Here is a 26,428-nt window from a genome sequence, read left to right on the forward strand (position 1 = left end):
GCCGCACCGTGGGGGCCGAGCTTGGGGCTGGCCGCGCTCCGGTCTGTCTCTGCAGGGGCCTCTCCCGGTTGTGCTCCGCCGTTCCCCTGCGGCGCCGCGATCGAGTCCCGGGCCGCTGCAGGCGGCGGAGCCGGCAAGATCGCTCCTCGCTCGGTGCTGCCCCGCGGCGCCCCCGCCCGCCGGCGCTCGGTGAACCAGGTGCTGCGGCCGGGCCGCTGCGTGCTGCCCCGCCCCGCCGCGGGGGCTGGCCCGGCCCGGCCCCGCCCCGGATCCTCCCGCCGCCGCGCTGCACGCGCCGTGCTCGGTCGCCGCCGCCGCGGAGCCGCCGGAGCGCACGTGGAGCCGCCATGGGCTGCCTGGTGCTGCAGGACGGGTCGGTGCTGCGCGGCCGCCCTTTCGGGGCCGCCGGGGCCGCCGCCGCCGGGGAAGTCGGTGAGTGCGGTGGGTGGGGCCGCACCCGGACCAGGTCCGGGGCAGCGGCGGATGTCGCGGGGCGGCCCGAGCCCGGCGAGCGGCACCGGGGAGGAGGGTCCGGCCCGGGGCGGGGACCCCGCCTCTGCTCGGCGCCCCGCTGTGGGGCAGGAGCGGGGGCTGGCCCGGGGTGCTGGGGGATGGGGTCGGTCGTGCCCGGGGCTCGGCTGCCTCCGCCGGCGGGACGGGGGGCGGCCGCGATGCTTCCGTCCCGGCCGACCCGGCCCCTCTCCTGGCTCTCGCAGTCTTCCAGACCGGCATGGTGGGCTACCCCGAGGCCCTCACCGACCCCTCCTACAAGGCGCAGATCCTGGTGCTTACCTACCCGCTCGTCGGCAACTACGGGGTTCCCCGGGACGAGACCGACCCCTTTGGCCTCAGCAGGGTGAGCGAGCGGGGACGGGGGCGGCGGGGCAGCGGGTCCCGGCAGCGGTGCCACCGCAGCAGACGGAGCTGCCAAACCCAGCCGCCTGTGGGCCTGCTGGCACGTGCCGGGGCGGGACGGCGCAGGGTGCCAGGGCGGGGGAGCGCCAGTGTGGCACACGGCGGCAGGCGGAGGTTTGACCCCGGTGCCGCGGGGCCCGGAGCCAGTAGCAGGGCCCAGGGTGCTCCCCCCTGCCGTGCTCCCAGGAGGGGCTGAGCGGGGGGGTGGGGGTGGGAGACTCCCCTGCACCGGGACGGGAGGTGCCCTCGCAGCACGTGGGGCGCACGGCCATGCGTGCGTCCTCTCCGGGGCTCTGTGGCAGGACGGGGGTCCCGGTCCCCGAGGGCGAGGCGGGGCTGGGGCAGGCCAGAGCAGCCCCTGCTGCCTGCTGGAGGCCCCGGACCCCTCCCAGCCCCTCAGCCTCCGCACTGCCCGCCCTAGGGCCGCCCCTGCCTCCGGGGCAGAGTCCAGGCCGCGGTGGAGCAGTGCTGTGTCCGGCTGCCCCACACTGACCCCGGGGGTCTGTCCTGCATTGGCGGGCCAGGAGCCCCCGGCCCTGCTCTCGCTGTTGGCAGCCCTCTCTGGGCTGGGGGGGAGCGGGTCCCTGCTGCGGCCCTGCAGGCCCTGCTCCCGGGAACGGGAGCCTATGGGAGGGGACACGCTGGCGTGTTTGGGGCTCTCCGCTGAGGCTGCGGCCAGAGGGAGCAGTGTTCATGCCGCGGGTGTGCCAAGCTGAGGGGTCCCACGGTGCAGGCTGTGCTGGCCCCTGGGGAGGGGGCTGCGGCCCTGCAGCACCAAGGGCCTGAGCACCCTGTCCTGGGGCTTCCAGAGCCGGGGCCTCGGCTAGACCGAGTCTCAATGTGCAGGGCTGGGTGTGGGGCGAGGTGGGGGTGGCGGCAGCCCAGCACGCCGTGTGGGGCGGCAGTGGGGGCTGGTCCTGTGCCGTGGGCCAGGGACGGGGTCCCTGTCACGTAGGGCTTCCCCAGCCCTGGGCCGTAGCCATCCTGCAGTTCCCCACGGGGATGGCCAGGCCGGGCACCCGAGGGGTGCACGGGGCTTCTCCTGGGCTGGCGACCCCACGCCCGGCCATGCTCACCCCCCGCCCCCGCAGTGGTTCGAGTCCAGCAAGATCCACGTGGCTGCGCTGGTGGTGGGCGAGTGCTCGGAGACCCCCAGCCACTGGAGCGCGTCCCGCTCCCTCGACCAGTGGCTGAAGGAGCAGAACATCCCCGGGCTGGAAGGTGGGACCGGGGGGACTGTGGGGCTGGGTTTGGGGTGGGATGGGAGCTGGGGTGCGGCTGTGGGGCAGCTGAGGGGCAGTGAGTTCTAGACCAGCCCTGTCCCTGTGTTGGGATTCGCCCCCCTAAGGGGTCGAGCTGCTGTTGGTGGTTGGGGGCGATGATGTTGCCGGGGCAGGGGGTCCTGCTCGGCGTGGGGCAGGGCCGTGGGGCTGTGTCTCACGGCCGTCTGCAGGGGTGGATACTCGGGCCCTAACGAAGAAGATCCGTGAGAAGGGGACGCTGCTGGGGAAGCTGGTGCCAGACGGGACCCCCGAGGAGAGCCTCTCTTTGGAGGACCCCAACAAGCGGCACCTGGTGCAGGAGGTGTCGCTGAAGGTGGGGCTGGGGAGGCTGGGGCTGGGGGGGGGGCCCTGGGGGGCTGGCTGGGGTGCATGGAAATGGCCCTGAGGAAGTGGCCTCAAGTTGTGCCAGGGGAGGTTTAGACTGGATATTGGGAAATTTTAATTCACCGAAAGGGTTGTCCAGCACTGGAACAGGCTGCCCAGGGAAGTGGTGGAGTCCCCATCCCTGGGGGTATTTAAAAGCCGTTTGGATGAGGTGCTCAGGGACATGGTGTAGTGGTGGGCTGGGCAGTGTTAGGTTAACGGTTGGACTTGATGGTCTTAAAGGTCTTTTCCAACCTGAATGATTCTGTGATTCTATGGGGGGGGGATGGTGAGGGGGGCGTGGGGGTGGCTGAGGGGGCTGACATGGGCTGGGGGCGTGGAGGGGTGGCTGGAGGGGCAGCTGGGGCTGCAGAGGTCTGTGCTGCGGGGGGCCGGTCCCAGCGCGGGGGCCAAGGCAATCTGCACCCCTCCGCAGACGCCCCACGTGTTCAACCCTGGCGGGTCGCTGCGCATCACGGCAGTGGACTGCGGCCTCAAGTACAACCAAGTGCGGTGCCTGTGCGAGCGGGGGGCGGCCGTCACCGTGGTGCCCTGGGACCATCCGCTGGACACCGCAGGTGAGTGGCAGTGGCCAGGGGCCCTGCTGAAGTGGGGGGGACGGGGCCTGGAGCAGGGGCCGTCTCCTGGGCTGGTGCTGGGGGCAGCGGGGAAGCACGTCCTGCTCTGCGCCGGGGGGTCAGGGAGCCTCGATGTCGTCCTTCCTGGGGGCTCGGGGCCCTCAGTGGGACCCTGCAGGGATGGGGGGGCATAGCCTCGGGGTGCCTTGCTGTGACTGCGATGGGGGGCTCTGGTCCGTGGCATCAGAGTGCCCTAATGTGACCCCGCATGGTGGGCCATGGGGGGCTGTGGGACCGGGGGGCCTTGCTGCCACCGGCATGGGGGTTGTGGGGCCAGGGCACCTCGGCGTGACCCTCCTGGGTGTCGGGGGGGCTGTGTGCTTGGGGTGCATCGCTGCTAGTAGCCAGGGGGCCCTGCTGTGACCTCGGGGGGCCGGGGGGGCCCCACTCTGACCCCACTGCTGTCTCGGCACAGATTTCGATGGGCTGTTCATCAGCAACGGCCCCGGGGACCCACAGCTCTGCCAGGAGACGGTGTCCAGCCTGCGCCGGGTGCTGGACGCTCCCCAGCCCAAGCCCGTCTTTGGGATCTGCCTGGGGCACCAGCTGCTCTCCCTGGCCCTCGGTGCCCGCACCTACAAGATGAAGTGAGTGGGGTCCGGGGCTGGGGTCAGGGTCGCCGTGGGGTCCCAGCTGCCCGGGGCTGCCTGACGCCCGTCCCGCCGCCCCAGGTACGGGAACCGCGGGCACAACCAGCCGTGCCTGCACGAGGACACGCGGCGCTGCTTCATCACGGCACAGAACCATGGCTTCGCGGTGGAGGCGGGCAGCCTGCCGCCTGGCTGGGCCCCGCTCTTCACCAACGCCAACGACGGCTCCAACGAGGGCCTCGTCCATGAGCACAAGCCCTTCTTCAGGTGGGCGCGGGGTCGCGGCTGGGGGGGCCGGGGGGCGCGCGGGGCCGTGCCCCGCCTGACGCCCTCCGCAGCGTCCAGTTTCACCCTGAGCACCGCGCCGGCCCCACGGACCTGGAGGGGCTCTTTGACATCTTCGTGGAGGCGGCACGGGACCTGCGGAGCGGAGATGGCGGCACCCGGACAGGTGGGTGCGGGGCGGGAAGGGGTCAAGGGCTGCGGGCGGGGGGCCGTGGACCAGGCTGCGGGCAGCGTGTGGGGCTGTGGGGCTGGGGCTCTGCACGGGGGGGTGCATGGCCGCGGCCCCGGTGTCACCCGTCCCCCCTCAGTGCGGGAGCGCCTGCGGGACTGGCTGACCTACGGCGAGGCGCCCGCGGGGGGCCAGGACGCATCCCGGCCCCGCAAGGTGCTGATCCTGGGCTCCGGTGGCCTCTCCATCGGGCAGGCGGGCGAGTTCGACTACTCGGGGTCACAGGTGAGCGCCGCGCTGCGGGCGCGGGGGCCGGCAGGGATTGCCGGGGCTGCGGGCCCGGGGCCACCGGCCGTGACCCCTCTGCTCCCTGCAAGGCCATCAAAGCGCTGAAGGAGGAGAACATCCAGACGGTGCTGATCAACCCCAACATCGCCACGGTGCAGACCTCAAAGGGGCTGGCAGACAAGGTCTACTTCCTCCCCATCACCCCCGATTACGTCACCCAGGTGAGCACCCTGGGGCTGGGAGAGGGCTGGTTTGGGGGGTGCAGGGATGGAGGGGCTGGGGGCTGCCTGGGGGGGCTGTGGGGTGGCGAAGGGGCTCAGACGCGGAGGGCCAGGGGGTGGCAGGTGTGGGCGCGGCGGCGGCTGGGGGGCGCGGGGCGCGTTCTGCGGGGCTGCCGTGGGTCCCCGCCCCACCGCCCCGTGCCCCCCAGGTGATCCGGAACGAGCGCCCCGACGGGGTGCTGCTCACCTTCGGGGGGCAGACGGCCCTCAACTGCGGCGTGGAGCTTACCAAGGCGGGCGTGCTGGAGCGGTACCGCGTGCGGGTGCTGGGCACCCCCGTCACCTCCATCGAGATGACGGAGGATCGCAAGGTCTTCGTGGAGAAGATGGAAGAGATCGGGGAGCACGTGGCGCCCAGCGAGGCAGCTGCCTCCCTGGAGCAGGTCCGGGGGTGGGATGGGGGGTGGCTGTGGGGCAGGGCGGGGGCAGCCCCGGGCAGGGTGCTGTCCTCCCTGCTCCCATCGTGACCCCGTTGCTCTCCGCAGGCGCAGGCGGCGGCCGAGCGGTTGGGGTACCCGGTGCTGGTGCGCTCCGCCTACGCCCTGGGGGGCCTGGGCTCTGGCTTTGCCAATACCCGGGAGGAACTGGTGGCCCTGGTGAGCCAGGCCTTTACCCACACCTCCCAGGTGCTGGTGGACAAGTCCCTGAAGGGCTGGAAGGAGATCGAGTACGAGGTGGTGCGGGATGCCTACAACAACTGCGTCACGGTACGGGACGGGGGGGATACCCCCCCCAGGCCTCTGCTGGGGGGCCGTGCACGGAGGAGCCGGCGCTGGGGGGTGTGGGGTTGGGGGCTCCTGCTGGACCCCAGCCTCGGAGAGGGCTCCCCAGCCCTTCGGTGCCAGCGTAGCTGCCGTGCGCCGCTGGGAGCGGGCCCCTCGAGCCAGAGCCCCCGCACCCCCCGTGCCCCGGGGGGGCTGCAGCGCGCGAGGTGTCCCGGGGGCTCGCGTCCAAGCCCTGGCTGCGCGGGGCGGCCCCCGTGGGTCCCCGGGGCGGGGGGGAGGCGGTGAGAGCCGGGAGGGACCTGCCTGGGGCCGCGGCAGCCGGGAGCGTGCGCAGGCAGCGTGCGGGGCTTGGGACCTCGGCGGCCCGTGCTGACCCCCCCCCCCCCCCCACCCCACTGCCAGGTCTGCAACATGGAGAACCTGGACCCGCTGGGGATCCACACGGGCGAGTCCATCGTGGTGGCTCCCAGCCAGACCCTCAACGATACCGAGTACTTCATGCTGCGGCGCACGGCCGTGAAGGTGGTGCAGCACCTGGGCATCGTGGGCGAGTGCAACATCCAGTTTGCCCTGAACCCCGAGTCGGAGCAGGTGAGCACGGCCCCTCCAGGGCCCTGGCTGCGGCTCGCCCTCCTGACACCCCCGGCCAGCCCTGCCCGGGGGGACCCCGGTTCTGGGTCCTGCCCTGCGCTGTCCGGGGGGCTGTGCCTCGCTGCTGTCCCCGGGCCGTGGCGCCTGGCGTCCCTGGGGCCAGAGGGTCTCGCTCTGCCGGCTGCTCGGCCGGCCCCCGTGAGCACAGCGAGGCGCTGGGGGTCTCGGTCCCGGTGCCGTGCGTGCACGCGGTCCTCGGGCGGTCTCTGCCCGGCTCCGTCCCGCGGCAGCCGCCTGTGATGGCTGCCCTTCCCCGGCCCGGCTGCCCTCATGTTTGGTCCCCGTTGCTCTTTGTGCGCTCGTGGCTCTCCGGTGCCAGCCGAGCACCGGACAGCAGGGAGCTGTGCTGCCAGTGCCCGGCCTCACGCCGTGCGGGCCCCGTGCTGCGCTGCCCCGCTAACCCTGCCCGCCTGCCGCCTGCAGTACTACATCATCGAGGTGAACGCCCGGCTCTCCCGCAGCTCGGCCCTGGCCAGCAAGGCCACCGGCTACCCCCTGGCCTACGTGGCTGCCAAGCTGGCCCTGGGCATCCCCCTGCCCCTCCTCAGGTAACGGCACCGCTGCGGTGTGGCATGGGGGGGCTGCCCCAGCCGGCCTCGTGTCCCCCCCCCTCCGGCCGGACAGCCCTGGGCCGCTGACCCCCCCTTCCGTCCCCAGGAATTCCGTCACCAACTCCACCACGGCCAACTTTGAGCCCAGCCTGGACTACTGCGTGGTGAAGATCCCGCGCTGGGACCTCAGCAAGTTCCTGCGTGTCAGCACCAAGATCGGCAGCTCCATGAAGAGCGTGGGTGAGCGCAGGGCGGGTGGGCAGCACGGGTGGGCAGGGCGGCGGGCACGGGGCCCCTCCGCTCACGACTCCGTCTGCAGGGGAGGTCATGGCCATCGGGAGGAACTTCGAGGAGGCTTTCCAGAAGGCGCTGAGGATGGTGGACGAGAACTGCGTGGGCTTCGACCATACCGTGAAGCCAGCCTCGGACGTGGTGAGCGCTGGGGGTCTGGGGTGGGGGGCCGGGCTGCCGGTGCGGTCAGGCGGGAGGTGGCTGTCTGCCCCCCTCCCGGCTCCGCTCAGCCCCCTGGCCTGGCAGGAGCTGGAGACGCCGACAGACAAGCGGATCTTCGTGCTGGCGGCTGCGCTGCGGGCCGGCTACTCCATCGAGCGGCTCTACGAGCTGACCAAGATCGACCGCTGGTTCCTGCACAAGATGAAGAACATCACGGACCACGCGGTGCTGCTGGAGTCGTACCGCGAGGAGCAGAGCACCATGCCGCCCGCCGTGCTCAAGCGGGCCAAGCAGCTCGGTTTCTCCGACAAGCAGGTGGCCCTGGCCGTGCTCAGGTAACGCGGGGAGGGGGCAGCCCCGCTCTGCGCCCCGGCCCGTGTCCCGGCGCTGACCCTGCCCCTCACAGCACCGAGCTGGCCGTGCGGAAGATGCGGCACGACCTGAAGATCCTGCCCGTGGTGAAGCAGATCGACACCGTGGCGGCGGAGTGGCCGGCCCAAACCAACTACCTGTACCTGACCTACAACGGCACCGAGCACGACCTGGCCTTCCGTGAGCCCCACGTCATGGTCATCGGCTCTGGCGTCTACCGCATTGGCAGCAGCGTCGAGTTCGACTGGTGCGCCGTTGGCTGCATCCAGGAGCTCCGCAAGGTCGGCTGGGCACCCTGCAGGGGTCGGTGGGTTGGGCATCCGCGGCCAGGGGATGGGGCTGGGGAGGAGCCCTCGGCCTTACCTCGTCACTCTCCGCCCGCAGATGGGCTTCAAGACGATCATGGTGAACTACAACCCCGAGACGGTGAGCACCGACTACGACATGTGCGACCGCCTCTACTTTGATGAGATCTCCTTTGAGGTGAGCAGGGCTGGGGGCCCTGCCTGCCATGGGGCTGGCGCAGGGCGAGGGCTGCCGTGGCCCCCCGTCCCAGCCCTCCCCCTGCCCCGTGGTGCCGCAGGTGGTGATGGACATCTACGAGCTGGAGAACCCCGAGGGCGTGATCCTGTCCATGGGCGGGCAGCTGCCCAACAACATCGCCATGGCCCTGCACCGGCAGCAGTGCCGCATCCTGGGCACCTCCCCGGAGGCCATCGACTCGGCTGAGAACCGCTTCAAGTTCTCCCGCCTGCTCGACTCCATCGGCATCAGCCAGCCGCTCTGGAAGGAGCTCTCCGACATGGAGGTGGGGGGCCGGTGAGGGCAACAGGGCTGCCCGAGGGGGGACCGGCCCTCGGCATGTCCCTGAGGGTGCTGGCTCTCCTGCAGTCGGCCAAGCACTTCTGCTGCAAGGTGGGGTACCCCTGCGTCGTGCGCCCCTCCTACGTGCTGAGCGGTGCCGCCATGAACGTGGCCTACTCAGACAGCGACCTGGAGAAGTTCCTGAGCAACGCCGTGGCCGTGTCCAAGGAGCAGCCCGTCGTCATCTCCAAGTTCATCCAGGAGGCCAAGGTCCATCCAGGAGGCTGCTCCGGCCCCGGGGCACCCCCGCTCCCCACAAGAACCCCATCCCCCCAGCCTGGCGCCGGGCCGTGACCGTGTTCCTGCTCTCAGGAGATCGACGTGGACGCAGTGGCCTGTGACGGCGTGGTGGTGGCCGTTGCCATATCGGAGCACGTGGAGAATGCTGGGGTGCACTCGGGTGACGCCACGCTGGTGACGCCCCCCCAGGACATCACCCCCAAGACACTGGAGCGCATCAAGGCCATTGTCCACGCTGTCGGGCAGGAGCTGCAGGTCACCGGCCCCTTCAACTTGCAGCTCATCGCCAAGGTACCCCAGCTCAGGGAGCTGTGCCGGGCTGGCACGGTGCCGGCAGGAGGACACCCCGCGGCCCCGGACGAGCCTCACGCTGTCCCCTCTCCCCCAGGACGACCAGCTGAAGGTGATCGAGTGCAATGTCCGCGTCTCCCGCTCCTTTCCATTCGTCTCCAAGACCCTGGGGGTGGACCTGGTGGCTCTGGCCAGCCAGGTGATCATGGGCGAGGATGTGGAGCCCGTGGGGCTGATGACGGGCACGGGCATCGTTGGTGTCAAGGTGAGCGGGGGCCGCGGGGGCCGGGTTGGGGCACGTGGCCGGGCGGCTCCTGAGCCCCCCCCCGCCCCCAGGTGCCCCAGTTCTCCTTCTCGCGCCTGGCGGGTGCCGACGTGGTGCTGGGCGTGGAGATGACCAGCACGGGCGAGGTGGCCTGCTTCGGGGAGAACCGCTGCGAGGCTTACCTGAAGGCCATGCTCAGCACCGGGTTCAAGATCCCAAAGAAGAACATCCTGCTGACCATTGGCAGCTACAAGGTGCGTGGGGCTGCGGTGGGGGGCTGGGGCCCCCTGCTCTGCCCTCTGACCGGTCCCGGGGTTGTTGCAGAACAAGAGCGAGCTGCTGCCCACGGTGCGGACCCTGGAGAGCCTCGGCTACCAGCTGTACGCCAGCCTCGGCACTGCTGACTTCTACACCGAGCACGGCATCAAGGTCGGGGCTGGGGGTCCGGCAGGGGCTGGGGCTGCCCCCGAGGGAGACGTGGGGCCCTGACGGGCATCGCTGCCGACAGGTGATGGCTGTGGACTGGCACTTCGAGGAGGCGGATGGCAGCGAGGCTGGCGCCCGGGAGACCCAGCGCAGCATCCTGGACTACCTGGCCGAGAACCACTTCGAGATGGTCATCAACCTCTCGATGCGCAACTCGGGAGGCCGTCGGCTCTCCTCCTTCGTCACCAAGGGGTACCGCACCCGGCGCCTGGCTGTCGACTACTCCGTGCCGCTCATCATCGACATCAAGTGCACCAAGCTCTTTGTGGAGGTGGGCTGGGGCGTGGGGGGGGCCCAAGGGACGTGGGGGAGCAGAGAGGGGGCTGGGGCAGGACGGTCCCGCTGTGGATAACGTGGGGCGGGCGGCGTACATGAGCGTTGCTGCGGGGGGGTCGTTTTCGGGGCGTTGCTCGGCCAGACATCCTCATCCTGGCCCCACTGCTGAGCCCCGGCCCCACGTGCCCCTGCAAGACGGGCCCTGCCTCACAGCCGCTGTCTCCGCAGGCGCTGGGCCAGATCAGGGCAGCCCCCCCCCTCAAGATGCACGTGGACTGCATGACCTCCCAGAAACTCATCCGCCTGCCGGGTAGGTGGGACCGTGGCAGGGGCCGGGGGGCTCCAAGGCTGCAGCACAGAGCTGGGGCAGCACCGGGAGCCAGGCTGGGGGCTCCAGGGAGAGGGGGCCTTTCCCTGTGCCGCCGGGGCGTCCGCGACCCCCGTGGCTGGGGGCTGCCCGTGCTGACGCCGCCCCGCTCCCCAGGCCTGATCGACGTCCACGTCCACCTCCGCGAGCCGGGTGGCACCCACAAGGAGGACTTTGCGTCGGGCACGGCGGCCGCCCTGGCCGGGGGCGTCACCATGGTGTGCGCCATGCCCAACACCAACCCCGCCGTCACCGACGCCGCCTCCTTCGCCCTGGCGCAGAAGGTGAGGGGCTGCCGCTGCCTGGCCCGACACCCGCGTCCCCTCCCCGGGCGCTGAGGTGCCGGCTGCGGCGCGCTCGCTGCCCGTGGCGGGGCTGGCCCCAGCCCGGCGCCCACTGCCTCTTGCCCCCCGCAGCTGGCCGAGGCCGGGGCCCGCTGCGACTTCGCCCTCTTCCTGGGGGCTTCCTCGGAGAACGCCGGCTCGCTGGCCCCCCTGGCTGGGGCGGCCGCCGGGCTCAAGATGTACCTGAACGACACCTTCTCCAGCCTGCGGATGGACGACGTGTCGCTGTGGATGGAGGTGAGCCGCGGTGGGCCGGGGCTGGCGCGGGGCCGGACCCGGCTCCTGGTACCGGCGCCCACCTGCCCCATCTCCCCCCCGCCCCCAGCACTTTGAGCAGTGGCCGCGGCACCTGCCCGTTGTGGCGCATGCGGAGCGGCAGACGGTGGCCGCCGTCCTGATGGTGGCCCAGCTCTACCAGCGCCCCGTGCACATCTGCCACGTGGCCCGCAGGGAGGAGGTGAGCGGCGGGGCCCGGGGCCGCGGCGGGGTGACCGCGGGTCCTGGCGACAGGGCGTGGGGCCGTTTGGGGCCGCCCCTCACCGTGGCTCCCCGCGGATCCCCCAGATCCTCCTCATCAAGGCAGCGAAGCAGAAGGGGATCCCAGTGACTTGCGAGGTGGCCCCACACCACCTCTTCCTGTGCCGCGATGACCTGGGGCGCCTTGGGGAGGGCCGAGCGGCCGTGCGGCCGGCGCTGGGCACCCGCCAGGACGTGGAGGCCCTCTGGGAGAACATGGACACCATCGACTGCTTCGCCACGGACCACGGTGAGCCCTGGGGGACGGCGGCCGCGGGGTGGGAGCGTGGCGTAGGGGGGACGGTAGCGAGTTCTGCGGTGACCGGCCCCGTCCTGCAGCCCCCCACACGCTGGAGGAGAAGCAGGGGCAGGAGCCGCCCCCCGGCTACCCTGGCCTGGAGACGATGCTGCCGCTGCTGCTGACGGCCGTCTCTGAGGGGCGGCTCGGCGTGGAGGACGTCGTCCAGCGCCTCTATGAGAACCCCCGCAAGATCTTTGGGCTGCCCGCGCAGGAGGACACCTACGTGGAGGTGGGTCCCTGCCTGCCCGCGCCAGGTCCAGCCCCGGCCCCGGCCCCACTGCTGTTGACCTGCTGTCCTGGCAGGTGGACCTGGAGCACGAGTGGATCATCCCCAGCCGCACGGCCTTCTCCAAGGCATGCTGGACGCCCTTCGAGGGCATGAAGGTGAAGGGGACGGTGCGGAGGGTGGTCCTGCGCGGGGAGGTCGCCTACATTGACGGGCAGGTAAGGCCCCGGGTACCCTTCCCTCTGCGTCTAGGGGGTCCCCCCAGCCCCGGGGTCCCCCAGCACCCACCCCATCGCCCCCGTGGCTGCAGGTGCTGGTGCCCCCCGGCTACGGGCAGGACGTGAAGAAATGGCCCTCGGGAGCTGTGCTGGCGCCGCACGCGGCCCCCGCTAAGGAGAGCGCGAAGGTACCGGAGGGCGCGGGGCTGGGGGGGGGGGGTGTCCCCGCTGCGCCCCGGCTCCAGCTCAGCCTCTCGTTGCAGACCCCTGAGCGGCCCCGGCACGTGGCGTCCGGGGAGACGCTGCGCAGCCGAGCGTCCAGCCCCCGCCGGGCCGGCCCCGGGAGCGAGGGGCGCTTCCACCTCCCGCCCCGCATCCACCGGGCCTCCGACCCCGGGCTGTCAGGTAGGGGGGGGCGGGCGGCATGGCGCGGCGGAGCGCGGCGGGCGGGCGGCGAGCGTGCTGCCCCAGGGCCGGGTCTGGGGCCGCGGCTGGGCGGCCCCGCTGACACTGGCCCTTGTGTCCCGTTCAGCGTTCCGGAGGCTGGGAGCCGCGCACCGCCCGGGCGCCCGAGGCACCGGTAATGTCGGGGGGGGGACTCACTCAGACGATGAGACGCGGCCGTACTAATGGCACTAACCGCAGCCGATGAGTGCATCCCCTCCCCCAGGTGCCGCGCTGGCCCCGGGCCACCCGTGCCGCCCCGGCACGAGCCCCTTTCCCCACCATGTGATGGGGCCAGGCACTGTGGGACAGGGCACGGCTGCGCCTGCCTCCTCCCCTGCCGCCCCGGCCCGCACGGCACCTCGGGGACCCCTCGCCTGCCGGTGTGATTTGGGTTGCGTCTGATCGGGTTTTGCGGGGCGCGTGGGGAGAGGGGCGCAGCACCGCGCCGGGGCTTGGCCCGCCCGCTCTCTGGGCGGCCGTGGCCCTGGCGTGGGGCCCCGCGGTGCTTTCGCCCAGTGCCGCGAGTGCCGGGAAGGCTGTGCCGTGCTGGCAGCACCCTGGGAGAGCGGGGCCCGGGGTGCCGCAGCTGCCCCCACCCTCTAACGCTGCTGCTCCCCTCTCCTACCCCAGCCGAGGATGCCCGTGAAAAGGCCGGCAGGAAGGCAGCGGAGGCAGGTGAGTGCTGCGGGAGCCCGGGGGCCCACGGCAGGTGCGCCAGTTGGGCTCCGTGGGACCACCTGCCCGGGCTGACCGGCTGCTCTTGGTGCCGCAGATGCAGCTGTGATCCAGGACGGCTACTTTTACCCACCGGGCCCCCTCCCGCGCCAGGCGTCCCCCCAGGGCGTGCCCCACTTCCAGACCTCCCCGCTGCTGCACCCCCTCGTTGGGCAGCACATCCTTTCCGTCCAGCAGTTCTCCAAGGAGCAGGTGCCCGGGATGGCAGCGGGCGCCGGGGCTGCGGGCGCCCGGATGAGCACGGGGGGTGCGGTGCCTCGTGCGCCCCGTCCGAGTCCTGGTGCCACGCACGCTCCGGCTGAGCCGCCTCTCCCCGCAGATGTCGCATCTGTTCAACGTGGCGCACACCCTGCGCATGCTGGTGCAGAAGGAGCGGAGCCTGGACATCCTCAAGGTGAGCCGGGCACAAGGCAGCGGCCGGGCACCCCGAGTGGGGCCGCGGGAGCCCCGTGCTGGGCGCGAGGGCCCCTGGGCTCCCTGAGGTGACGGCACAGCCCCCACAGGGCAAGGTGATGGCGTCCATGTTCTACGAGGTCAGCACGCGGACCAGCAGCTCCTTTGCGGCGGCCATGAGCCGGCTGGGCGGCTCCGTCCTGTCCTTCTCGGAGGCCACCTCCTCGGTGCAGAAGGGCGAGTCGCTGGCTGACTCGGTGCAGACCATGTGCTGCTACGCTGACGTGCTGGTGCTGCGGCACCCTCAGCCGGGCGCCGTCGAGGTGAGAGGGGCTGGCGGGGCGGGGGGCAGCCGCGTCCCGCCCTGACGGCGTTGGGGGCCCTGCCCAGACAGAGGGGACGGCGGCCCGCGCTATGGGGCAGGGCCGTGCTCCCCAGCAGGGCAGGCGTCGGGGGCAGGAGCCCCCGTGGGGCCGGCGGGGGCCGCATCCTGCCTGCGCTCAGCCCTGCCTGCGCTCCCAGCTGGCCGCCAAGCATTGTCGCAAGCCCGTGATCAACGCGGGGGACGGGGTGGGGGAGCACCCCACGCAGGCGCTGCTGGACATCTTCACCATTCGTGAGGAGCTGGGCACCGTCAATGGCATGACGGTAAGGTGCGGCGGGGGGGGGGGCCGCGGTTACCCCCGCCACGGTGCCGTGGGACTGAGGGGCCCTGCCCGGGGCCAGGGGGCCGTTGGACGCCATGGGTCGGGCTGACCGCTCTCCCCAGATCACCATGGTGGGTGACCTGAAGCACGGGCGCACGGTGCACTCCCTGGCCCGCCTGCTCACCCAGTACCGCGTCAACCTGCGCTACGTCACCCCCCCTGGCCTCCGTATGCCCCCCGACATCACCAGCTTCGTGGCCTCCAAGGGCATCAAGCAGGTGAGCAGGCGTGGGGGGGCGGCTGGGGCCCCGCGCTCCCCCCGGCCCCACTGACGGTGCCGCCGCAGGAGGAGTTCGGGAGCATCGAGGAGGCGCTGCCAGACACCGACGTGCTCTACATGACCCGCATCCAGAAGGAGCGCTTCCGCCTGGCCGAGGAGTACGAGGCCGTGAGTAGGGGGTGGCGGCGGGAGGGGACCCCGGCTCTCGCCCTGGCATGGGGGCGGCGGCTTCCTGCCCCCCCCCCCCCCCCCCCCCCCCCCCCCAGCTCAGGGCTGCGCGTGGTCTCTGCCCCCGCAGTGCTTCGGGCAGTTCATCCTCACGCCCCACATCATGACCCGGGCCAAGGAGAAGATGGTGGTGATGCACCCCCTGCCCCGTGTCAACGAGATCAGGTGGGGCCGGGGGGGCCGGGGCGTGCTGGGTGCGGACGGGGGGCTCGGGGGGCCCGGGGGCTGCAGTGCACTGGGCAGGGGTGGGGGGTCCCGGGGCGCTGGGGGCTGCGGAGCGCGGGGTCCCGGGGCGCTGGGGGCTGCGGAGTGTGGGGCGGGGGCGCCGGGAGGCTCGGGGGGGGGGGGGGGGGGGGGGCTGCGGTGCGCTGGGGGGGCTGGGGGTAGGGGCGGCTCAGCCCTGGGGGGGTGTGGGTGTCCCGGATCCCTGGGGGGTCCCGGATCCCCGGGGGGGTGGGTGTCCCGGATCCCCGATCCCCGGGGGGGTGGGTGTCCCGGATCCGCGGGGGGTCCCGGCGCCGGGGCTCCCTGGGGGGCTCTGGTGTCCCGGGGGCGGTGCCCGCGGCTGACGTCACTTCCGTAGCGTGGAGGTGGACTCGGACCCGCGCGCCGCGTACTTCCGGCAGGCGGAGAACGGGATGTACATGCGCATGGCGCTGCTGGCCACCGTCCTGGGCCGCTACTGAGCCAATAAACGCGTCACTCTGCCGCGCCCTGGCGTCATCGCTCCGCGCCGTCACCCGCCGAGCCGGGCGGGCCATGGCGGCGCTGCGGAGGGGCTGCGGGCGGCTGCTGGCGCGGCGGCCGGGGGCTGCACAGGCGCTCACCGCCGGTAAGGGCCGGGCCCCTGCCCCCGCAGCGCCGGCCCGGCCGAGCCGGGGCCTGGCCCCTCCGCCCCCCCTGCAGCGGGGCACGCTGTGTCCCGCCCCCTCCCGGCCCATATAGCGCATGGCCCCCTCCCCTCCCCCATATAAGGCACAGCCCCCTCCCCTGCCCCATATAACGCACAGCTCCCTCCCCTCCTCTATATAGCGCACGGCCCCCTCTCCTCCCCCATATAACGCACAGCCCCCGCTCCTCCCCTCCCCCATATAACACACACCCCCCCCGCCCCATATAGCGCGCGGCCCCTCCCCTGCCCCATATAACACACGGCCCTCTCTCCTCCCCTCCCCCATATAGTGCACGGCCCCTCCCCCATATAAGGCACAGCCCCCTCCCCTGCCCCATATAACGCACAGCTCCCTCCCCTATATAGCGCACGGCCCCCTCTCCTCCCCCATATAACGCACAGCCCCCGCTCCTCCCCTCCCCCATATAACACACACCCCCCCCGCCCCATATAAAACAGCCCCCCCCCCACCCCGCCCCATATAGCGCGCGGCCCCTCCCCCATATAAGGCACAGCCCCCTCCCCTGCCCCATATATCGCACGGCCTCTCCCCTCCCCCATATAAGGCACAGCCTCCCCCGCCCCATATAAGGCACAGCCCCCTCCCCTGCCCCATATATCGCACAGCCCCTCCCCTGCCCCCCCGCGGCACACAGGGCCCTGTTCCCCTGCTGCTGTGGGCACTGTCAGGCGGGGGGGTTCCCGGTTCCCCAAGGGCCCATCCTTTGGGGGGGAGGGGGGCAGGGGCCCGCTACGCGTCCACCGGGTGAGAGGCTCTGCCTCGCTCCAGGCTCAGCAGATTGGCGTCGGGGGCCGCGCCGGAGCCGGGAGGGCTAACAGGGCTGTAGGGAGGCACAGCCCCGGCGCCCCAAAACGCAGGGTGGAGGCTGCTTTGGGAGCCCTGCTCCCCTGGGGGGCTGGATGCTGGGACCTGGCACCGGGGGGTTCACTGGGCTGCAGTCTCTGCCCAAGGGCTCGGCCAGCGCAGGGTGAGGCCTCCCCCGGGGGGGCTGCCCCTACTTGGCGGCGAAGGCGCTGCGTGGGGAGAGCCCCTGCCTCCGAAAGGCCCCCGAGGCCCTGCACGGGTGATATAACCTCCCTTCCAGCATTGCTCTCGGCCGGGCTGCGAGGTGGCTCCACGTGCCCCAGGGATGCTCTCCCTGCGCGGGCAGGGATGCTGCAGGCAGGGACGCTCCTGCCCGTGCTGGCCCAGGGCCCCGCTGCCCACCCCACCCGTGCGGGGCTGAGACTGGTTGCCAGGAAAGCCTGTCCTGCCTGTGCCGCGCCTGTGCGGAGCCACGCAAGGGTGTGCGACCCTGGGAGCGAGGTCCCTGCATGCTCCCCTCTGCACCCCCTGCTTGCCGCCTCCCCTGCCGCCACCGCTCCCCCACCAGCCCTGCTGCTTGCGAGTAGCCAGCTCAGGATACTGGAGAAGCACAACCGTGGGCCCTGGGGTGCCCTCCTGCGCCGCTGTGGGTGCTGGGGGCCCGCTCAGCGTGCAGCCGCTGGCCCCGCTGCCTGCGGGGTGGGCACATTGCCTGCCAGGCTGCCAGGGTCCTGCTCGGCCACCTCGCTGTTCCTGCTGTTATTTTTATCTGATTTGATGGAGTCTATTGCCTGGCTCCTGCTGCGCCGTGCATCCACTCCTTGATTCCTGGAGGGAGGCCAAGGTGGAGCTGGGAGGGCTGCCCAGCACCAGCCCTCGCCCTCCCCGGCAGCCCCTGCCTGCTGCTGTAGCAGGCTCGCTGCAGCCCCAGGCTGGCTCGGGCTCCAGCTCTCCCTGTTGCCTCTTCAGGCCAGAGCCGGCCCTGCTGCGCTGAGGTGCAGCCTCCCGGCTCCTCGGGGCCCGGCAGGCCTGGGGCGCGCGGGGCTGTGCCCATGGGGGGGCACAGCCGCCCTGCGCGAGCGGTCGGCCCAGTGCTGGATGCGGTTCCTGCAGCCTTCGGGCCCGGATGTCTGCGGTGGGGGCCGGGTCCAGCCCCCGTGCCATGGCGTGAGGCCGTGATGGTGGGAGCGCGGCCGTTCCTCCTGCGCAGGGGCAACGCTGCCGGAGGCCGAGCCTTCCTGCTCTCCTCATAGTTTCGGCAAGTAATTCCTCCAGGCTCAGCCCTCGCTGCCAGCCGCGCCGTGCTCCGTGCAGAGGAGGCGGGCTCGCCCGGGCCCCGTGCCCTGCACTGGGGAGACGCAGGAGGGCTGGGCGGATTCCAGCCCTGCCTTCGCTCGCTGCTCGCGGAGCCGCTGGTGCTGCCGTTCCCCCGGGCAGAGCAGAGCCGCCGGCTGGGGCCGGGCCAGGGAGGTTTGTTGGCAGTTGGCTGTGCTCGGCGCGTCCAGCCGCGCTCGCCTGCCGAATCCCCGTCCCGCCTGGTGGTGAGAGCTGCGGGTCAGGCAGGGCTTTGCCTCCAGCATCCTGGGCCCCGGGCCAGGATGCCAGCAGGGCCCGGGCACAGCGGGCAGCAGCACGTGCCCAGGGCCGTGACCTTGCTGTCCCTGCCTGCGGAGAGCAGCCCCGCGCTCCCGTGGTGGCAACGTGGCCTCCAGCTGCCAGCGGCGAGGCCCGCGGGGCGTGCGGGCAGTGTGGCCTACTTAGGCTTGGTCCCGTTTCAAGGTCCTTTGGCTGCAGGAGCGGCAGCCCGTGGGACCGGCCGGGCACCCTCCGTCCCCCAGGCTCGGGCTGGCCGGGAGCGGCACGCTGCCTGCGCGCCACCCTGCGCCGAGCGGGTGAGAAAGTGCCTCCTCGGGGCTCGGGCGGCCGCGAGCTGGGGACCCCTCGCCCTTCTCGTCGGCCGCGTCCGGTGCTCCCTAGCGGGCGCAGTGGTGCTGCCGTGCGCGTCGCCTCTTCCCAGCCCTGGCAGGACGTGGCAGCGGCGGCGGGGCCTGGCGGAGCTGTGGGGTCAGCCAGGGGCTGGCTCCTGTGTTCGTGGCGTGGGGCGCAGCTGGGGCCTCCGGCCCCGCGCTGGAGCTGCAGCGGGGCCGTGCTGGTGAGCGGCGGCGGTGCCAGGCTGGGCAAGCGAAGTCATTGCGAGGGGCTCGATCCGGCCGCGCTCCCGGGCCCGGGCAGGGGTGCACAGACAGGCCCATCCCCCCCGGTAGCCCTGGCGCTGCTTCGTCACCGCCGGGCACCGCGCCCGGAGCCTTCGGCACCGATCGAGTAACGCCAGTGCCGTCGGCCGTGCTTTCTCCGCGAGTGCCGTCCAGGGGGACCCTGCCTGCAGCGGGAAGGCTGCCCACGGGAGGCGGGGAGCCAGCGATTCTGCCGTGCTGGCCCGGGGTCCTTCGCCTGCTGCCGCCCCCCACCCCTTCGCTGCCGCAGCCCCGTGGGTTGGCAGGGGCCGCGCTGCCATCGCGGAGGGGAGTGGCGGCTGTCGGGGCCCGGGGTCAGACTCGGCCCCTGGGGGCTGCGTTGGTCCGGGGTGGGAGATGGAGCCGGTGACGTGGCGGCAGGAGACGCTGCCAGGAGCGCAGCAGCTCCGTGGGGCTGCGGAGACCGAGCCATCCCTCCCGGCCCTGACGGGGCACGTCCGGCCCGGCTGGCCTTGGCTGGGGCCCCGGCTCCCGCCCGGCCTCCTGGGCCGCCTCCAGGCTCCGCCGGCCATCACCGCTGTGCTGGGCCGGGTCCAGCCCCTGCCCGCGGGCTCCCGGGGGCCACGCTGCGACCCTGCTCTGCGTGGGTAGGGCAAGGGGCCGGGGAGCCGGGCCCGCGCCTCTCCCCTCGTGCGTGCTGGCTGGGGACGGCAGCTGCGGGGAGGCACGATCCAGCTGCAGGTGCTGGGGGCCGCAGGCACGCTCCCCGGGCGCAGCCTGGGGTCTGCGGCCCTTCGGCTGGCATCCGCTCCCCGCGGTGCTGCTGGGGGCCGTCGCAGAGAGACCGATGGCCCTGGGAAAGAGGGAGTGCGTGGCAGGGGCTGGGAGCTGCTGGGGACGCAGCTGGGGCTCCGCCACCCCGAGCATCCTCAGCCCGGCACACGGCGAGCTGTGGAGACCACTCGTGGAGACCTCCTGGGCAGGGCCGGCCCGAGCCGGCGGGGCTGCTGGGAGGAGGGGGGACGCCGGGGACGCCGTGCCCCGAGATGAGGGCTTGCTGGGCTCAGGGTTCCCAAGGATGGAGCGGAATCGTAGCGGGGCTGGACGCTGCCTGGGAGCCGTCCTGGGAGGAGCGGGGGGAATAAGCAGGGAGCCCACAAAGGCTGGGGGACGGAGCGCCGGGGCCAGCCGAGTTGCGTCGAAGAGGTCAAGGGTGTAGGATGGAGCAGGAGCTGCCAAAGGCCCAGCTGAGCGACAGCCCGTGGCGGAAGGTCCCTCACACCGGTCTGGAAACAGGGCAAGGAGCCGTGCCAGCAGCCGGGCAGCGGCGAGGAGCTGGGGCCGGCCCCGGCGCCCGGTGAGCCTCGCTTGCCTGTCCTGGCCGGCAGCGGCAGCGGCAGTGGTGCTGCCGGGCGGGAGCGGCACAGGTGGAGAGCGGCTTTCCAAGGAAGGGGATCGTAGTTGGCAGAGCGTGCGCCGCGCTCGGAGAGAGGTTTCGGGGAGCACAAGGCCTGGGCTCGGGAGAGGCCGCAGCGGGCGGCATCCAGGTGGGCTCTGCCCCGAAAGCCCCGGGCGCTGCGGGCCACGGGCGCCGGATCAGCCTCGTGCGAGGGAGATGGCGCAGCCGGGCACCGTTTAGGCCGGAGACCCTGCACTTGGCCGCTGCGGGAGGGCCTGTGCCGCGGGCAGGCTTGGTGCAGGGCGGTGGGGGACCTGGGCGCTGGGACGGACCCCGCGGGGCGGCGGGCGGGCAGGGCCAGCCCTGGGGCAGGAGGGCCCGGCTGTCGGCAGGGGTCTGGGGTCCCGCCCTGCGCCGCGGCCGCCTGAGCGGGCTGTGCTGGCTGCAGGGGCCCTGATGGGAGCTGGCGACGTGATCGCACAGCAGCTGGTGGAGCAGCGGGGGCTGCGCAGGCACCACGGCCCCCGGACCCTGAAGATGATGGCAATCGGCTTCTGCTTTGTGGTGAGTGCCAGCGCGCGGTGGGCGGCCGGGCTCTGCGGCGCGCGTGTGGTGGGGTGGGACGGAGGAGGGCTGTTTCGGCAGGGTGAGACCGTGGCGCCTGGGTGCGAGCCGAGCCATCCTGGTGCCGCCTCCAGCAGCGGAGCTGGGTCCCCTCGAGGAGCGGCACCCATCGGCTCCTGTGCTCTGGGGACGGCGTGTTGGGGCCAGTGCCCTGCGCTGGCGGCTTGCACAGGGGGGGCCCTGGGCGGCACCGGCACAGCCGGGGTCCCCCCGTCGCGGAGCCCTGCCCGGTGCATCAGGCGCGAAGCCCTGCAGCCACCGGCCCCTGGCTGCCCCGTGCTGGGGCGGGGGCTGCCTGGCGGGGTGCTCTAGGAGGGCAAGGGGGGCTGCGGGCATCCCTGTGCGCCCGCCCTGCGCGGGGGGGGCTGCGCCATGGCAGCGGGGGGCCTGGCAAGGGAGCGGCACAGCCCGGGAGGGGAGGCAGGGCAGGCCCTGGTCCCCGTGTCCCAGGGCCGGGGCAGGGCCGTGTAGCCAGCCCCGGAGACCCCCAGCCCTGGCAGCCCATGGCCCGGGAGAGCAGGATGCTGCCCCTCACCACCCGGCTCCCGCAGGGCCCTGTCGTGGGCAGCTGGTACAAGATCCTGGATCAGCTCATCCCGGGGACCACAAAAGTCGTGGCCGTGAAGAAGATGGTCCTGGACCAGGTCAGTGCCGTGCGGGTGAGGGTGCCTGCGCGGGGCTGGTGCAGCAGGACGGGGCCGTAGGTGCAGCCGTGAGTCTGTGGGCAGGTTTCCATCCCACTCCGGGAGCCCCAGCTCGGTGCAGCGGGTGCTGAGCAGGGGATGGTGCTCAGGACCTGCTCCGTGGGGTCGCTGGTCTACAGCACGCAGCCGTGCTCGGGGGAGCCGTGGGGAGCTGTGGGGAGCCGTGGGGAGCTGTGGCGAGCCATGGGGAGCCGTGGGGATCTGTGGGGAGCCGTGGGGATCCGTGCTTTACCCTTGCCGCAGCTGTCCCGAGGCTCTAGAGAGCTGCCACCTCCCTTCTCCGAAGCAGAGCACAGGCCAGGCAGCGCTGTCCCTGCTGTCCCCGCTGCGGAGGGGGGGTCCTGGGGATGGGGACCCCGGTGCTGCCCTGGCTCCTGCGCTGCTCCTGAGGCTGGGGCCAGCCCCGGTGCAGTGGATGGCTGGGGCGGACGGGGTTGCAGCAGGGCCACCCTTGGACCCTTCCAGAGGCCCCGTGGCGGTGCCTGTCCCTCTGTGTGGCTCTGTGCTGGGGAGCGGCGGGCTGAGTAGCCCCGGGCATCAGGCAAGCTGGGCCTCTGCCCCCCAGCCCACCGTGCGCTCCCCTCACCCCGTGCTGCGGGCCCGGCTCTGAGCACCGCCGGCTCCTCTGCATTGGGCCCCGGCTCCTCTCTTGCAGGGGGGCTTTGCACCGTGTTTCCTTGGCTGCTTCCTCGCCATCACGGGGGCGATGAACGGTCTGTCGGCAGCAGAGAACTGGTCCAAGATCCAGCAGGTACGTGCCGCTTCCCCAGGGCGGCACGGGGCCGCGGGCAGCCTTGGCGGCTCCTCCCCGTGCGCCAGCGCTGCCGGCTGCTCCCGTCTGCGGTCGTGCCTGCGCCCGGCGCGGCCCCCTCCCCGCGCCGACTGCGTGCCCCCAGCTCTGCCGTCACGCTGCCGCCCTCGTAGCCGGGCCCGCAGCTCCGTTGCGCCCCGGAGCCCCAAGCACGGAGCCGGCTCTGCGGGCGCCCCGTGGCTGGGGTGGGGAGGTGTCTGTGGGGCACGGAGCAGCTCTCGGCCTGGCTGGGGCCCGGGGGTGCGTGGGGCCGGTCCTGCCGGGCTCAGCGCTGGGTGCCGGGGCCCTGGGGCCATCCGCCCCAGGGGGCACCCGGCCCTCCGGGTGCTGGCGTCGGGACTGCTCCCTGTGTCACGGCTCTCTGGGGTCCCACCTGGGCCGGCGCGGCCGGGTGCCTGGTGCCATCCGGCTCCCTGCACGCTGTCCGCTCTCCTGGCTGCGTCTCCAGAGCCATTACCGAGATGGCTCCCATTAGCAGCAATTGCTGGAAACCAGTGTGAAAGCTGAGTCAGCATGTCCAGAGCGTGAGTCACCGGGGAGCGGGTGCCCACCCGCCGCGGGATGAGGCACACCGGGGGTGGCCGCGTGGCTGCCGGGGGGTGCACGGCCCTGGCGTTCGCACGCCGACGGCTGCTGGGGCTGCGCGTGCAGGGCCCTGGCCCCGCCGGGCCCCCTGCCCTGGGCTGCGAGCTGGGGCTGCTGCCCCAGCCGGGCCCGCAGCTGCCATTGCCCATTGCTCTGCTTTGGTGCACCCACCCCAGGCCAGGCGCTGGCCAGCTGCCCGCCGGGCTGCGGGCGCATGCCGGCAGAGACCTCTCCTGCCCGCGGTCCCGCCCTGGAGCGCAGGGAGCAAGTGCTTGGGGAGGACTGAGTTACCTCTTCTTTCTCCTGGCTTTGCGAGAGCGCCGGCCGGGGTACGAGGTGTTTTGAGACGCCCTAGAGGTGCGCGCAGGCTGGCCCTTGGCATGGGCAGCACCCCCGCGCGCTCCCAGCCGGATCTTGGCCAGGTCACGCCACGTATTCCGCCTTGCCAGCCCCAGGGAAACCCGCTGGGGCCCGAGCACGGTGGTGGGCGATTCCTGCGAGCTGTGGCTCCCGGCCGGGGCCCTGCCCTGGGAGGGGGCTGGGCTGGGGGCCAGGCAGCAGCAGCTGGCAGCCACCTTCACCCCTGGCTTGGGGTGCATCCGTCTCTCCCCACGCAGAGGAAGCGTCAGCAGAGCATCCATCACCCCTGCGCCCGCTCTGTCCTGGGCTGCCAGCCAGCACCGGGAGGAGGCCGGGCTCCCGGCTGAGTCACGGCCAGGCCGGACGAGGGACTTGTCCTGCTGCCGTGGGGCAGGGCTGCGGCACGGCCACAGGTGCAGCATGAGGACGGGGCACTGCCTCGGGCTCCCAGGACGGTGCCCTGGCTCGGTGCCCGGGACGGGGCTCGGGGGACACGGGGGCAGACGGGGGGGGGCTTGCAGCCTGCGCGAGGAGAGGATCCAACCGCCCCTGCCTTGCCCGCTCCGCCCGAGTCGCTGCAGGTGCCCCGGCTCACCTCCGGCTCTCAGCGCCTTATCCTGCCCCACGCCTGCCCCTGTTCTCCTCCTGGGCTTGCCCGGGCAGAGCGGCCTGTGGCGGCCTGGCCATGGCACGGCGGGCCACGTCAGCTGCAGGAAGGGCTCTTGGTGGGGACAGGGCAGTTGTGGCTGCCCTTTCCCTGCCACCCCGTGCTCGCCCCATGTGGGCACGGCTCCGGGAAGAGGGCAGGCAGGCAGGAGCTGCAGGGGACCGAGGGGATCTGCCCCGTGCCCCGCTGGAGCGGGCGTGGAGTCGGGGGGATCAGAGCAGGGGGACAGTGGCCCTCCGCATGCTCCCAGCCCCTGCCTGCAGCCCGGCCTGCCTCCGCCTCGGGCGGTGGCCGTCTCTTTGGGGATGCTCCTGCGCCGTTCCTGCCAGTGCCAGCTGCGGGCCCTGCGGCTGGAGCTGGCCGCCCTCGGCAGCCCCAGCGTACGCCCGCAGCAGCCGGGGCCTCCTCGGGGCCGTGCAAGCGGCCGCCCCTGCCGCGGCTGTGGCCAGCTGTGCGGCAGGGGTGGGTGGCAGTGGGGCGGCTCTGGGCACTCACGGCCTCCCTTCTCTCCCAGGACTACGTGGACGCCCTGCTGACCAACTACTGCGTAAGTGCTGCGGCAGCCGCAGGCGGGTCCGCGCCCCTCCCTGCCCCGGTGCTGTGCTGGCCGTGCCCCCGGCTGGGGTGGCTGGGCCGGGCTCCTCCACGCTCCTGTCCCTGTCCCCCACTGCCACGGGCTCTGTTGGATGCCCTGAATGCCTGGGCAGAGGTGGGCACGGGATGGGGGTGCCGGCAGGGCCCCTTCACCGCTGTCTCCTTCTCTGCCCAGATCTGGCCGCCGGTGCAAGTCGCAAACTTCTACTTCGTGCCCCTGAAGCACAGGTAGTAACGCGGCCGTGGCCCCGGCTCCCTGGCTCCTGGAGCCCATGGCTGTGGACCCTGTCCCCTCTGTCCCCAGGCTGGCCGTCGTCCAGTGCGTTGCCATCGTCTGGAACTGCTACCTCTCCTGGAAAGCAAATCGGATGTGAGGGGGAAGCCGTGTCCCCTGCCTGCCCTCCCTGCCCGCCGGCTGCCTGACTCTGCCCCACCTCCAGAGCCCTTGGAACAGGCGCCTGTGGCTGTGAGCGGAGACGGGAGATGCACGGCGCTGGCAGCACCCGCCCTGCTCTCTCCTCGGGGAACCTCATCGCCTGCAGCTATGGCCCTCGCTGCTCGCAGGGACACGCAGAGAAGATGGTGACGGGTCTGCCCTGAGACGGGGGCTGCTCCGGGTCCGGCAGCCTGCTGTGCCATGGGGCAGCTCTGCCTCTCGTGCTCACTCCTCTCCCCGGCCCGTGGCCCCGCACCCAGGGTGCTCCTGCTGCGGCATTGGTCTTGTCCTTGCCCCGTGGCAGATCGCAGGGAGGGCGAGGAGCCGGAGCGGCGGGTGCCGGTGCAGGCCCTGGGCTGGCGGTGCCGCGGGTTGGGCACTACCCCGCTCCGAGGGGGGGTCGGTGCTGCCTGCCCCGTCCCCAGCCGCCTGCCCCGCACTGGCAGCTCTGCCGCAGTTCAGGTGTGCTGCCCCTGGAAACAGGTTTCCTTGTAGCTCTGCTGCGGACAGTGGGAGCACCCAATAAACGGCATTTTTCCCTCTTGATTCTCGCGACACTTAAGCTTGTGGCCCTCTGTCCCACACCGGGGGCTGTGCAGAAGCAGTTTCAGGCCGATTGCTGCTGCACTCACGGAGCTGCTGGCAGCCCTCCTGTCCTCTCAGTGGGGTGGGGACACAGAGCTGCTCTCCCAGCCGACAGGCAGGTGAGCAGGGCCGTGGGGCAGGGCTGGGGCCATGGCTCCCCTCTCTGCCTGCTCCCCAAGGAGCCGAGTGTGCGGCTGTGGCGCGGGCGTTGTGCATGGGGCTGGGGCACCGTGGTGCCGAGCGGCTCGGGTTGCTGGGGGTGGGCTACCCCAGCTTCTTGGTAAGGGGAGGGGGCATCTGGCAGAGGGTGGATGGTGGCTTAGGGGGTCACCGGGTCCCACTGTGGCTGTTTCGTGGGGTGTGATGGTGCCTCCACTGCTGCTAGGCAGTGGGACAGGGTGAGCTGCACCCAGGGGACACAGGCACTGGGTGCAGGATCCTCCTGGGGCTCACAGCAGGCTCGATGCAGAGCTGTGCATCAAAGGGGAGGATGCAGGAAGGGCCTGTGATGGGGCCACATCCACCTGTGCCTCATCCGAGACAAGCCTGCCTGTCCTGCCTGTGGGGACTTACACGACGCTGCCGCCTGCCTGTACTGCTGCCTCATGGAGACGTGCGTCCAGGCTCGTCCTACACAGGCAGTGAGCAGGCATGATCCAGCTCACGCAGCACCCTGCCTGGCACATCCTGACCAGGGTCTCCAGAGCAGAGCTGATGGGACCACGGTGGTTAATCTCACCCAGGGGCCTGAGCCCCAGCCCCCTCGGCTGCGCTGCTGCAGTCCCGAGCAGCTGGACGGGGCCATCCCCGTGCGCTGCCAGCACGAGGCTGGGTCTGCCGACCAGCCACCACTGTGGCACTTGCTGAGGAGGATGCACGGTCCTTCCCCCTTCCAGCCCACATGGAGCCCGCTCCGCGCTGCCCTTGCACACCCGCCCTGAGGCTGGCTCGTACCGGCCGGGCAGGGGCTGGCCCTGCTCTGGCCCTGGGTGTGGGTGCAGCTCCAGGCAGATAGGTGCAACCCAAAGCATGGGGGAGCCGAAACCTGCGCAGGACCCCAGT

General features: G+C 72.4%; 2 protein-coding genes across 4 annotated transcripts; both read left to right on the forward strand.

Annotated features, from left to right (window-relative positions):
• Nucleotides 1–257: 257 nt before the first annotated feature.
• Nucleotides 258–15,400, forward strand: CAD (carbamoyl-phosphate synthetase 2, aspartate transcarbamylase, and dihydroorotase). Of its 3 annotated transcripts, XM_075497537.1 has the most exons (45): nucleotides 259–432; nucleotides 717–856; nucleotides 2,007–2,136; nucleotides 2,369–2,511; nucleotides 2,998–3,139; nucleotides 3,615–3,786; nucleotides 3,871–4,056; nucleotides 4,128–4,240; nucleotides 4,383–4,528; nucleotides 4,621–4,752; nucleotides 4,962–5,195; nucleotides 5,298–5,519; nucleotides 5,940–6,128; nucleotides 6,612–6,736; nucleotides 6,846–6,979; nucleotides 7,059–7,171; nucleotides 7,277–7,527; nucleotides 7,599–7,845; nucleotides 7,949–8,047; nucleotides 8,148–8,372; nucleotides 8,456–8,638; nucleotides 8,741–8,959; nucleotides 9,057–9,224; nucleotides 9,296–9,478; nucleotides 9,549–9,653; nucleotides 9,733–9,981; nucleotides 10,215–10,296; nucleotides 10,471–10,637; nucleotides 10,770–10,934; nucleotides 11,023–11,154; nucleotides 11,262–11,463; nucleotides 11,553–11,743; nucleotides 11,818–11,958; nucleotides 12,051–12,146; nucleotides 12,222–12,363; nucleotides 12,491–12,538; nucleotides 13,036–13,080; nucleotides 13,178–13,332; nucleotides 13,460–13,534; nucleotides 13,644–13,856; nucleotides 14,056–14,181; nucleotides 14,303–14,458; nucleotides 14,527–14,628; nucleotides 14,759–14,853; nucleotides 15,272–15,400. In XM_075497537.1, the coding sequence occupies exons 1-45, from the start codon at nucleotides 348–350 to the stop codon at nucleotides 15,372–15,374; spliced, it is 6,771 nt and encodes a 2,256-aa protein (XP_075353652.1). In that variant the 5' UTR covers nucleotides 259–347; the 3' UTR covers nucleotides 15,375–15,400. The 3 variants fall into 3 exon arrangements, with proteins under 3 accessions (XP_075353651.1, XP_075353652.1, XP_075353653.1); XM_075497536.1 differs by having other exon boundaries at nucleotides 258–432; nucleotides 7,059–7,527; XM_075497538.1 differs by lacking the exon at nucleotides 12,491–12,538.
• On the forward strand, nucleotides 15,391–24,867 carry MPV17 (mitochondrial inner membrane protein MPV17). The gene is made up of 7 exons (XM_075497539.1): nucleotides 15,391–15,520; nucleotides 20,449–20,564; nucleotides 21,176–21,268; nucleotides 21,984–22,079; nucleotides 24,266–24,298; nucleotides 24,521–24,573; nucleotides 24,650–24,867. Exons 1-7 carry the CDS (start codon nucleotides 15,448–15,450, stop codon nucleotides 24,717–24,719), a joined length of 534 nt encoding a protein of 177 aa, XP_075353654.1. The 5' UTR covers nucleotides 15,391–15,447; the 3' UTR covers nucleotides 24,720–24,867.
• The last annotated feature ends 1,561 nt before the right edge of the window (nucleotides 24,868–26,428 follow it).

This window comes from Mycteria americana, chromosome 3 (assembly GCF_035582795.1).
Source record: "Mycteria americana isolate JAX WOST 10 ecotype Jacksonville Zoo and Gardens chromosome 3, USCA_MyAme_1.0, whole genome shotgun sequence".
NCBI lineage: Eukaryota > Metazoa > Chordata > Aves > Ciconiiformes > Ciconiidae > Mycteria > Mycteria americana.